The 12808-nt window shown below is 57.2% G+C and overlaps 1 protein-coding gene across 1 annotated transcript; it reads right to left on the bottom strand.

Moving 5' to 3' along the window:
* Nucleotides 1–901: 901 nt before the first annotated feature.
* LOC119109607 (integrator complex subunit 11-like) lies at nucleotides 902–12561 on the bottom strand. Its single transcript, XM_037233309.1, is given in 14 exon segments — nucleotides 902–1280; nucleotides 2215–2347; nucleotides 5027–5073; nucleotides 5075–5170; nucleotides 5833–6018; nucleotides 6407–6652; nucleotides 7770–7988; nucleotides 8475–8624; nucleotides 9189–9332; nucleotides 9558–9656; nucleotides 9881–9997; nucleotides 10436–10618; nucleotides 11076–11173; nucleotides 12328–12561. Coding segments are annotated over 14 exon segments (1800 nt in total). The 5' UTR covers nucleotides 12356–12561; the 3' UTR covers nucleotides 902–1226.
* Between the last annotated feature and the right edge of the window lie 247 nt (nucleotides 12562–12808).

The raw sequence follows: 12808 nt of genomic DNA, 5'->3' as shown, positions 1-12808 counted from the left end.
CCTCGGCCAGCGACGCCTGTCGATGCATCTGAACAGCGGGAATCCATTCGCTGTCGTGCGGTAGGTATGGTCGCTGTTGCCATGACAACGCTTCGCAACACAAGAGTTCTGCGAAGGAATGGGACTAATGTCAGCAAGCTTTCTTTGCCTTCGGAACAGCTAAATTGAGCTGATTTCTGCTTTCTGAAAAGCACTGCCCGAGGCGTTTGGCAGCACGTGAGACTGCAAATGAACCGGAAACGGCTGTCAGTATGCGGCACTGTACAAGAATTGGCCAAATGTAGCACACAGGCAACACATGTTCTGTCCACTGCTTTGTGTGCCTTTGCCTGCACGGTATGTGGGTCAGACTTGCACCCGCCTCAGCAGTTTGTGGAACGCGAGAACGCTGTAGAGCGAGCCTCGTTTGCAGACCGCTAGCGTTTCGCCAGGCCGGACCTAGGTATCCCGGCCCCACCAGCTTCCCACCCTGCGACGCGCGCGCCCCGCCGGGCTATGGAGTCGCCCCTTGGAGCCCGCTGAAGAATACCCCACAATGGGGCTCAAATGCGCGCGGACTATCACGTGTCTGTATTGGATTTCACGACGAGCACCGCGCGGCATGACAAGTGGTCTTACACAATACCCGCGCATGTAACAAACACACCGGGTGGACTCCCTCCCCCCTCCCCCCCCCCCCCCCTCCTTCCCCGTCTGCTCGCACGTCACCGGACGGCCATCGATTCCGTTCCCAGGCCTCGGGCGCACTGTTTTTACGGCGAGCAGCAATACCAGCCGCGATTCCGCGTACAAATGGCCCGGCCCGGCCACCACCAGCGGGCCAGCGACGTCTTGTGCCCGCTGGCCGGTCAGGACGGGCACCGCGGGCAGGTATGCCAGCCGCCATTCCTCGTACAAATGGCCCGACCCGGCCACCATCAGCGGCCAGCGACGTCTTGTGCCCGCTGGCCGGTCAGGACGGGCACCCCGGGCAGGTATACCAGCCGCGATTCCGCGCACAAATGGCCCGACCCGGCCACCACCGGCGGGCCAGCGACGCCTTGTGCCCGCGGGCCGGCCAGGCATGACGTCACACGTCACGCTGCAGACCGGAGGACGTCACACGACCGTACCAGTCGCTGACGTCACACCACACCAGTCGATGCTCTTGATGATGCTTTGTGCATGCGGCAACCGCGTGGTGCCGCTGTCAGCGGTTCGGTGTGGAAACAAGCGACACCTCAGCGTCACCGGTCAATGTTCTTGATGCTGCTCAGGATGTAGCTGCCCAGTGCCTCGTCCTGCAGGGGAGACAGAGTCAGAGAACGGCGCCAGCGTCGGCAGCAACACATACCACACTGTACACAACTCCCCGTCACTGGCTGCGTCACGACAGCTTCGCAGCGTGGGCGGCATATGACCAATGGAGCCAGCGCGCCCCGAAGTTGAAATCAGCACGATCGTCATCACAGTTCCATATCGGAACTGGACCGACAACCGACTGGGACACAACTCAGTCAGCCGCTAAATCAAACTTTGTATGGCTCGAGGAGACTCAGGGAAGCAGGGCATCAGGCGTGTGTGCGGAAATGCCCCATGCCTGATGGTTAGACCACCAATTGACCCGATCGATCACTTCAGCAATAGACAGGCACGCCAGGTTTTATTGATAAATTGATACTGTCAACAACAAAACGAGATGAACCCGGAAATGACCACGATGAAAACAACAAAAGGCCCGTGGTCGGAACTACACGAGCACCCGCTGGCAGCCGGGGCAGAAAACTCGACATGGCCAACTACCGACCCACCCCGAGCTGGCTGTTTGTGATCCTTTCCCCACCGCGTCCATGCACATTTCATGACGGGCGGGTGATTGACCTCGTTCAATACCAGCAGGCCGCCATGCCGATTGGCCGGGCGCGGGAGCGGAAGCGCACAGTTCGCAGCGACGACCAGCCCCGAGCAGCCGCCCATTCATGGCACTGAATCCATTCATGCCACACAGCGTGCTATTCACCGCCCCTCACATGAAACGCAGTCCATGTGGCACACCGTTCTTAATGACTCGCCGTGGAAGCTGGTCAGGCCATACATAGGACCAGCGCTATACTGGACCCAGTGACCGTCGGCGTTCCAGGAAAAGGCCCCGTTGTAACGTGCCGCTGGCTGCTACAGCGTACACAGTGTGAGGCCAGTCGCGGGTGGGGGGCGGAGGGCAGCGCGGCTGCTCACCTGGTACGTCCAGGAGACGATGACGTCCTTGAGGTCCTCCTGGTCGGAGCCAGACACCTGCAGCAGCACGGAGCCGATGCTGATGGGTCCGTCCCCAGGTGCTGTGTGATGCCCAGACGTCTGGCGCAGGAGAACGGCCGATCAGTGACGCCCGGCACGGCCGTCAGTGACGCCCGGCACGGCCGCCGACGGTGTGACAGGGACGGCGGCGGTCAGCGAGAGCTCGAAGCAACCCGGCGTGACTCACCGCCGCCTGGGTGGGCACGTTCGAGGCACGCAGCACTCACGCCGCACGCATGCACACGCACGCACACACGCAAGCACAACACACACGCACGCACGCACGCACGCACGCACGCACACCAGCCCACGGCGCGACGGAGTCCCTCTCGCGACAGGGAGCACAGGAGGCGCGGTACCCCACAAGGCGACAAACAAAGGCCTTGGCATGGGCAGGAAACGCCTCCAACTCTTGCTTTTGGGCGTTGTGTGCTCCTGTGTCGTGCAAAGCTGATCTTCGATGTCACATACGTTCCGGTTACACGACCCATGGTGAGGAGCACGTGACAGTGCGACCGGTGTGTTCCACGGACACGGACACGGACACGGACACGGACACGGACACGGACACGGACGCGGACACGGACCCACCCAGGCGCACATGCACACCCCTATGGCGATGGATCAGGGAAAAAAAGAGAGAAACGGGGTGGATCAGCGTCCCCACCACCACCATCTGGAGCTGTGACCTACGGCGAAGGCGAGTTGATTGGCGTCGTGTGACCAGATTTAATACGCAATACAACGATCTTGGGGAACTGAAGCCGTAAATCAGAACAATCACAGGCATCACCAGCACAACACAATGCACGTCCAACTTTCTCTGTAAATCGGCCAACCAGGGGAAGGGGTTCAAACATGGTCAAAAATGGCACAACGCAACTTAAAGACGGTCCCGAAATACGCACAACAAATTCCTGCTCACGGTAATTATAATAGATTAAAACGTTTCTTACGTGAATAATGCCTAAACTGAAAGCAGTATGACGTGAAGAACTCATCGAAATTGCTGACCTGCAGGTCAAAACTATGAGCGAACTGCCTATTTCACCAATTACTCTGGCCTAGAGCGATTTCGACTATCCAAAAAGGACAAATCGCACAATTATTGACATAGCACACTGCGTATGAGGGTTGAAAACCAAAATTATATTATGCTAATTATGATGTCCATCTAATTCAAGGTTCCTATCACTCTGACAATCTGTGAGGACACCTAATTTTGTGGGCCAGGCGGGTCTTCTCCTGCGCTAAGGTATGCACCTGACCCGGCCGAGTCACAACTGAGCCATACAGCGACGTCCTGGCAGCGTGGCGCCGCTGCCGGACGTCTCCCTGGCGGGGGTGCCGGCTCATGCTCGGAACATGTATGATGTCATCCGCAACACACTTGTGACCAGTTAGGGTTTCGCGGTAAGAACATACAAACAAGAAGTCGACGGCTACCACCTGGCTGACGCACAAATACGGGCACGCGCCCGCTCAGCCCAGCAGCCCGAAGCCTCACAGTAGAGCAGTGTAGCCACAACTAAAACTGGCCCAAATATTACACTGGGTGTCCGGCGCATGCCAGCTGGTGCCCCAGGTGGCGGGGCGACTACGAAGGAGGACGGCGAGCCGCGGCAGATCCGACGGCAGCGAGCTGTACCGCAGCGAGCTCGGCCATCTCCTCGTGGGACCTGGGACCACACCTGGGCCCCGGCCCGTGTGTCGGCCACTGGCCTCTGACACGTGAGCTCTCACACGTGAGCTCTGCGGCCAGGGTCTCCACCCCGCCGAGGCCCGCATCGCAAATCGGCCCACCCTAGCGCATCAACACCGGGTATGGTGCTAGACTAGGCTTGAGGTCGGCCTGATCTTACAGGAATATCCGATGCTCGATCATGTGTTCACGACTGAAGACAGTTGTTGCATTGCTAATCATGTTATGAACAGGAGACAAGCCATTCTACGAACCTCGAGGTAATAAGAGCGTGTCTGCCGGAGAGCCGGGGCACTCGTCACCCCGGAGCGTCAGTGAGGATGACACCCAAGGTGTGGTTCCCAAGGTATGCAAAGAAGCCCAGACATACCGATTCCGTGGAGTTTCAGTTTAGTCCTAGAATTTAAGCGAGGTCGATCACATCACGGTTTCTGCTCACATCCAGCAGGTGGGCGAGTTGGGACGGGTCTCCCCGGTCGTTGACGGAAACGAGATCATGGCATATAAATATCAGTGCAGATTCCGTAGAGTGACAATAACGGAGTCCGTGTGCACATGGGGAAAGAAGGCGGTTCTTTCATGGCAATCGCAAAGCCGTTGGTAAACGTCTCCGCTCTTCAATCTAGGTAAATAGCTCTACCAGGGTAGGCACAGATCAAGGTAAATATCAACCCGGATGTTGATTACGTCAAGTAGCACGACAAGACGTTGCGGGTCAGGACGTCAAGGTCTACAGAGTGGCGCGCTAATGTTGCAGAAGACGGATCAGCCGGAGACGACGAACTCACGCTTTGTGTGCGTGGCGAGCTCGCCTCTGTTGTGGCAACCACTCGAACGCACGGTTACCGACAGACGAGCGAGAAGAGTCGCCGTTGTCAAGGAGACCGCAGCATCGCTCGATATAGAATCGGCGCAGACGCACTCGCCCACTGCCCCACCACTCGTCCGTTCGCGCGCAGGACGGGCAGCCGGTGATCGAGGGGACAGGCTGGCGGGCGCAGGCACCGCGGCCGTGCACCGGGGCGGCGCGCGGACCGCCGGCGTCCTCACCTCTGCAGGTGGGTGTGCAGCTTGTCGATGGTCTTGGAGACGGCGCCCTGGGTCTTGCAGCGTGACCGTGGAGGTGAAGCGCACCTCGTGGCGCGTGATGCCCAGCTCCGTACAGGCCGCCTCGCTCTCCAGCACGCGCACCTTCTGCGGCAGCGCCGACGCCGGGCACGGTCAGACGGCGGACCGCAGCACAGCGAGCGGGCCCGTCCAAAGCACACACACGGTGGCAACGTCCCAGGGGGCATGACCATATGGAAGAAAAACAAAATAATGACGGCACGAAACATCGGCTTGGAATAGCCCGAAAACTGAGGGAACATAGCGCAATCTCCGGCAAGTGCAAGACAGTGGGTTCTCCTGAGGTGGGCGGCACGTGCCATGCGACGAGACAAAAGCGGCAGAACAAGAGTGGACGGGCACCCCCGGCCACAGCAGGCGACGCGGACAATGACGCAGCCCCGCGGAGCGAGCACACATCACAGCACCGACGGGCTGTCTGTCTGTCTGGGCTTTGGCCGGCCAGTCGTGCTGCTGCCGAGCGTCCGCCCGACCCACACCGCCTATCAGCCTCGGCAGCAGCGACCGCCCCCGCCGCAGCAGCCCCCCGCCGTCCGCCTCAGCTGAGCCAGCGCCGACATCAGGGCTCGACCCCGACCCGCCCGACCACGGCGTCTACCCACACCGCCTATCAGCCCCGACAGCAGCGGTCGTCCCCGCCGCAGCAGCCCCCCGCCGTCCGCCTCAGCTGAGCCAGCGCCGGACACCAGGGCTCGACCCCGACCCGCCCGACCACGGCGCCCACTCACGCTGCCCTTGACGACGAGCACGCCGTGCAGCAGGCGGCGCCGCTTGACCGTGAGGTCGCCGAGCTCGGCCGTCGGCTGCAGGTCCCGCTTCAGCAGCGGCAGCGACACGTCCGCCGCGATCGTCGGCTGCGTCACGATCGTGCAGGTCTCACCGTTGGCCGGCTTGTAGCAGGCCAGCGACAGCTCCTGACGGCGGCCATAGAGTCACGGGTCAGCGCGCAGATCCTGCCGGGTTTGTGGGAGACGGCTGAAATCGCAGGGAGAGCCGTGTGCAGGACAGAGTGGGACTGGCCCATTAAGAGGAACACGCAGAGGAAGAGCACCTGTCTGGGTCGGTGAAGGGGTTACAACAGTTCAGACTACGGAGCTCCTACGGATTGTATCGAGGAATCCCAGAGCTTGCCCCAGCGCACGCCGCGTTACCCTCATACTCGGGTCATCGACCGAAGCCACAGCCCCCGCGAGCCAACCCGAACTGGTGATATCCCATCCGTGTCGCCACAGACAGGCCTTCAGAGCCCGAGTCTGAACAGTGCTGGGCCCGCACATCCCCCCCACAGCGCAGCACCGGCACCTGCTCGATCTTGGACTTGAGGAAGACCATCTTCTCGGCGTCGCCGTGCACGAGCAGCACGTTCTTGGGTTGGCAGTAGGTGATGAGCTGCATGATGCCTTTGGCGTCGGCGTGCGCCGAGAAGGACATGTACTCGACGGCCATCTTCACCTCCACCGTCTGGCGGTTGTCGAACTCGACCTTCTTGGCGCCGTTCAGCACCTTGTGGCCTACCGTGCCGGCTACACAGTAGCCGGGCATGATCAGCTGCCGAGCAGAAGCGGCGTTAGATGCGGCGCGTGGCCACGGCTGTGCGCTATCGATAAAAACAGAGAAGGGATTGAAGGAGTGAATGTGATCCGACAATGTCTGGATCGACTTAGATCCGTGTGTCGCGGGCTGCCAGACCATGACACCGGGAACCACACATGTCAAGATCTTCAGATCTGATATGGTCCGAGCGAGGCAAGAACAGACGCAATTACGTGCGACACAAGGCATTGAAACTCCGTGCTCAACAGAATGCTTAGTGTTAAGATGCACCGTACGGAAATGACTACGCGCCGCTTTCGTATCTAACCAACTCGCTGCTGTTCACTTGGCTAACTGCAGTATTATGGGAAAACCTCTGAAGTGCAGCGGGAAAAAAATCGCAGCGGGTACGTCGACTGCGCAAGGCGTCGAAGCCATCGGAATATGGCGAATGTAAAAAAGCCACTTTCGCCGCTTCTACGTGTCACAGAAGCGACTCCGTTACTAAGCTACAAACAGAGACGGTGGGTCGCTCTGCGTACGTGGTTGGTAAACATCAGGTCGGTCAATAGGGGGCCGCCGCTGCCATGGAAACCAGCCGTGCGTCACGACTCCTTCGCGCGGCTGGAGGCGCGCGACACTGAATAGGTAGCACCGCGCCAAAGACCGCTGGAGTGTAAAGAACGGACACAGGCAGATCACAGCGCCGTGCGCCTGCCGACAGCGTGTCGGGCAATGGCCCGCGCGGCGAGCACCGGCCAGCACGCAGGCGAACAGCTCCAACGAAATACAGCTCCATCTACCCGCTGTAAAAGCCGCCTGAAAGTCTTCGCAAGTTCCAAGAGCATGCGTTTGCAAACAGCTATTGGCAGAGCTTTGGAAATAATAACACGGCATCTCCGTGCTACAGCTCCATCTACCCGCTGTAAAAGCCGTCTGAAAGTGTTCGTAAGTTCCAAGAGCATGCCTTTGCAAACAGCTATTGGCAGAGCTTTGGAAATAATAACACGGCATCTCCGTGCAATGTCGACATTCCTCGCTGCGGCCGCCCACGGCATCGCTGCCATGCTGCGGCCAGCGGCGGCAGGCGGCGGCAGGCGGCGGCCAGCCGGCGTCCGCCGACCATGCGTACCATGTTCTTCTCGTCGGGCGCCCATCGTTTGAAGATGTTGAGTGAGAGCCCGGCGTGCAGCATGCCAGGCGAGGCGAACACCACCATCGGGCCCGGGTTGTCCATGTACGACTTGTCGAACGGCTTGATGTGTGAGAACTCGAACATGTTGCGCTCCACGAACGTCTTCTTTATCTTCTGGTTGGTCCACGTAATGAACATCTTGTAGTAATTGTTAGCCTGAAGAGTACCGTGGCTTTGAGGACCAGGGAAGGGGGGGGGGGGGGGATTCAAACAAACTGTGACGCACATAATGTTCCTTATAATTGTCCATCGCCACAAGTAATTGCTAAAATCATGGCTGTTGCAGCCTCCATTAACGACTGTCGAATGCGATGAACCGAGAACGAAATACACCCCGGCCAGGACAGAACCTGCGCTTGAGCTTTTCAATATCGAGATCACACGAATGTAACACAACACGACCAAACGGACAGCAGGTGTTCTCAATTCTCGTCACGAAATCGGTCTCCAGTACGGTCCAAAGCCGACCTGGCCCTGTGTCCACACCGATGACTTCATTCTCGAAAAAGGCCAGTGCGTCCAGAGCGTGAGCCCGCTTCACGACCCACCAGCCCTAGCGATGGCTTACACTGCGCCGCCGACAGCGTCAGGTGTGGGCACGTGCAAACGGCGTGTCCCCCCCCCCCTTCGCGCGCCACTCACCTTCTCAGTGAGCCCCAGCGAGAAGTAGACGGGCACTTTGAGGTTGGTGCGCTCCCAGTAGGACTCGAGCAGGATGCAGAGCTCCTGAGCGCGGCCCAGCGCGAACACCGGGATCAGCACCTTGCCGCCGCGCTCCACGCACTCGTGCACCTGGAGAGCGCCGGAACGTGAGCACACCGGGCCTGCCAGGCGTGCTCCAGGGGGTGCGATCGGGTCAGAGGGGCGCCATGTTTCAGTACCATCACCGGTGAGACATCGCAGCGCATCGGCAGCACCTTGCTAATGACGACCACCTCAACTGAGTACGCTGAGACTTGCGCTCATTGAGAAGGCATTACTGACAGCGTGACACTGTCGGCGCAGGCGTATAGGAGTGCAGATTTAGCGCCCACCGCGGCTCTCGAGCCATCTGTACACGCTGTTGTGCGCCGCCACGCTCCACTAGACCCAGTGAGCTCCAGAGCTACGTACCGAGCAGCGACGGCAAGCTCCAGCCCGGCCCAGCCGTGTGCCTTTCTCCCTCCCCCTCGGTCATCTGGCCCGGGGACAGGCCGTGCTCTTCATCCCTTTCACCCCTTCCAGCGGGCGGGGAAATAAGCCGCCGCTTGTGTGCCGCCCAGTGCCTTCCACGACTCTTCTGGCACTGTCAGACCTGTCTGTCGCCCAACTGAGTCCCGTCTCCCCCCCCCCCCCCGGCCCATCCAGCAGACAGACCTTCTTCAGGATGTCCCTCTCGCGGCAGCGCTTCGAGTCGCGTATGGTGGTAGCGTAGGTGGATTCAGTGATGAGCAGGTCCGGGCAGCAGCGGTCGATCCAGGCGGCGCCCAGGTGCCGGTCCGGCGTCATGTTGTAGTCTCCCTGCGGCGGCGGCGGCCAGACGTCAGCCAGCGTCGGCTGACGGCCAGGCTGACAGCCGCCGGCGCAGACACACAGTGTGGGGCGGAAGCCAGCCCGGCGGCTGCTGCAGTGCAGCGATGGGCCGCGCGAGCAGCGCGGCTCTGCCGGCCGGCCCCGAGCCGACACGCCAGGGACGATCATCACTCACGAGCGGCGGGCGAATGCACGCGGACGGGGTAAACCCACCGTGTAGACGACGCTCTGGTCGCCCACCCGCACGTGGAACATGGCCGCGCCCAGCACGTGGCCAGCGTAGTACGCCTTGATCTCGATCTCGCTGTCCACCTGGTGGAAGAATCGCGAAGCTGAGACAACAGAACCAAAGCATAGCACTCTTTCCAAGGCTTGGTCGCAGATATCGCTAATGACTTGTGCGAGCACACAAAAAATGGCAAGCAGACACATGCTTGCCATTGCATTTAAGTCAGAAGTGGGCTGCATTTTGACAACCAGATAGCTGCTTGAATGCCTAACCTCTCACTGACCATCAGGGCAGCCCACACTCTCACCTGAACCGTCTGGTGCAGGTTAACGGCGACCACTTTCTTCATGCAGTCCTTGATCATCTGGGAGGTGAAGAAGTTGGTCTCGCCCTTGCGTTCCACGGCCACCTTTCGCATATCCTCCTGCGATCAACACGCCATTACGCAGAGCACAACTATCACTTTAAAATGCGACAGCGCTACCAGATCCGAGGAGTTTCTCCTGGGCACTCTGATCGGCTGCGTTATCTCACGGATCGGCCGAGCGTCTGACACACGCACACCTCTCAACGCCCTGTCCGACCTGAGTAGCAGCAATGGCGTGCGAATGAGCAGCGCAGGCACGCCCGTGGCCGGTCGGGTCAGGCCAAATAAGGACGGCGCTCAGCCGACGCCTCCCGATCAAACCACGTCAATCTTCAACCAACATGGCAGCATGATAGGCTCACTGCTTTCCAAGCACCACCACCAGCAACAGCCAGGATCAGACGCAGCCGTGCCTCTCAGGGGCGTCTTGCTGATTGGTCTGACAGAGGCCCCCTCCTTATGTCAGGCCCAAGGCCGACCACGCGGCGCACTGACCAGCAGGATCGGCGCGATGGCCTTGGTCGGGTAGGTCATGTAGATGGGGCCAGCATAGCCCACCATCTCCGTCATGTAGGGCAGCGCGCCGCAGTGGTCCAGGTGGAAGTGCGAGACAATCACACAATCCAGGTGCTCGGTCAGCGAGCCGTCCGCGATGTAGGAGAAGTCTGGGAAGCGACGCTGCAACGGGCGCACGGCGGCGGCCGCCGGTCAGCGCTGGCTCGCACTGGTGAGTGCCCTGACTGGTGCAAGGCACTGACACACATCGATCTCTGGCACCAAGTACTTCTAAGCAATCAACAATGCTACTTGAAATGCACACTGGTGGAAACAGGGTCAGTTGGGGCCTCCTGAGATAGGAATTCATTTGGGTCATATCAGGTTGCACCGTTTTTCACATGCATGCCTGTCAGCAAGACAGCAAGCTTATCGGTGGCATCCATTTGTCCGTCTCACTTGTATGCATGCAGAAGTATTCATTCAGATCTGGTATGGGCATCACACTCATGAAAAAGTGACTACATAGCATCACACAAGGCAATATGAGGGATGGAAATAACCATTTCTACTTAGCAGACATAGATGGAATGAAATGGGAAATGTCTGCACCAGACCAAGTCGGGTGTCAGATGGTTACCTCATCATTGTATCCCATATGCATTCCACAGTCCAGCATGATGTTCTTGCCACCAATGGTGACCAGGATGCAGCTCCTGCCCACATCCTGTCCAGCACCTAGACATGGCACCAGGTTAGAACACAGAAAGTGATGACATCACCATATCCATCCAATATGGCAACCACCATCACATGATACAATAATGGAGAACAAAATAACCTCCAACCATTGCTGCATGTCATCCTTTGCACAAATGTATTAGCTTGCACAGTAATCTGCTGCAGCCTGAAATTAATATCAAAAGAGGCAACCCCAAAATATAAACATACAAATATACTGCACCATGCTTACAGCTTACCAAAACAGATCATAATCATTGAATCTTGTCAAGCATGTGCAAAAATGATTCAGCATCCAGATATATATTGACAGTGCCAAAAACATGCAGTGAAGAACATGCACATGATACAGTTCAAACAGGTAATTAAAAAATCACACAGCATGGGTTTTAAATGTGAAATCAACCAGAAGAGCAAATATCAGTAGAAATACTCTGTTCTCATCTATGTAACCTGGGAAAAGGCCATAACCTCAACAAAATCATGACTGACTTATAAACCATATTCATGAGCCAGGATAAGTTTACATCAAGTTCACCTGCACATGATAGCCAGGCACTTTATACGGCACTACATCACTATTTGTATTGTGCGATCTTGACATCAGCCAGGTCAGAGTCACGTACAGATGGAGCAGATATATGTCACTGTTGCTGATTTATCAGTTGACTGATTTGAACTGATTTAACATGGCCATGAAGTCAGCCATCCAAATTCAGCTCACATCTTCTACCACTGAGGTGAAGCAGTACATAGATTATCAACCACTTGTTGTGAGAGCGCTAATGCCAGAAGAAGTCAAATGTGTCATCACAAGCAAAATAATTGTTCACTCTATCTTCCTTGCCTAGGGTATTAATTAGCATGTACATCTTGCTTCAGCAAATTGATCAACTGACCATTTTAACAGACTGAATAATCGAGAGGCCAAGTAGACACAGAATGTTTCTGATTTGTATTGCTACAATATGAGACAGTGGACACAGTTTAGAAATGGGTGGTTTAATAATTTTTCTTTGAGAAACAGGGCCCTGCTCATACTAGTCTGTCATGAATACCTTCATTTATTACTGCCTGATATGCCTGAGGTGTCAGATGTTCTTGTACCTATGATAACTGCCACAGCACCTTGCTCAACTGGCTATACATACCCAGCGGGGTGACTTTTATTTCTGGCATGATGGCTATGAAAGTCTTGCTTGTCTACAACATTTCCTCAACAGCCCAGAGCTTGGAATCAAAGATGTGACACCTGAAAGGCCGAGCTGAGTACGACCGTGCTACGGAGAGCGCAACACCAGCTGGTCACCGGGGTTCTCAAGTCTCAAGCTATTGTGACAACAGCACAAACCACTCTTGCGACTCAGACCCACGGGTCCCGCCAGCATAAAACATTCATCGGGGCAAAACCTTGGACAAAACGATGTATATCACAATAGCCGACGCGTGCGCTTCAATTGTAGATCATTATTACTGCCATATTCTACCAAATCCATAATATAAAGGGATTTTACGGACTGCTTCATGAAACTGTCATGCAATCATATGCGGTGATTGCAGGTGTAAACAAATACGCGTCGCCGGGTTGCGAACGTGGTAAGGTGTGGGAGGACTCTTGATACATGTCGCACC

This window comes from Pollicipes pollicipes, unplaced genomic scaffold (genome assembly GCF_011947565.3).
Source record: "Pollicipes pollicipes isolate AB1234 unplaced genomic scaffold, Ppol_2.1 Scaffold_7231;HRSCAF=8579_pilon_pilon_pilon, whole genome shotgun sequence".
NCBI lineage: Eukaryota > Metazoa > Arthropoda > Thecostraca > Pollicipedomorpha > Pollicipedidae > Pollicipes > Pollicipes pollicipes.
The sequence above is the reverse complement of the archived record's forward strand: the minus strand, read 5'-3'. Positions and strand labels throughout refer to the sequence as shown.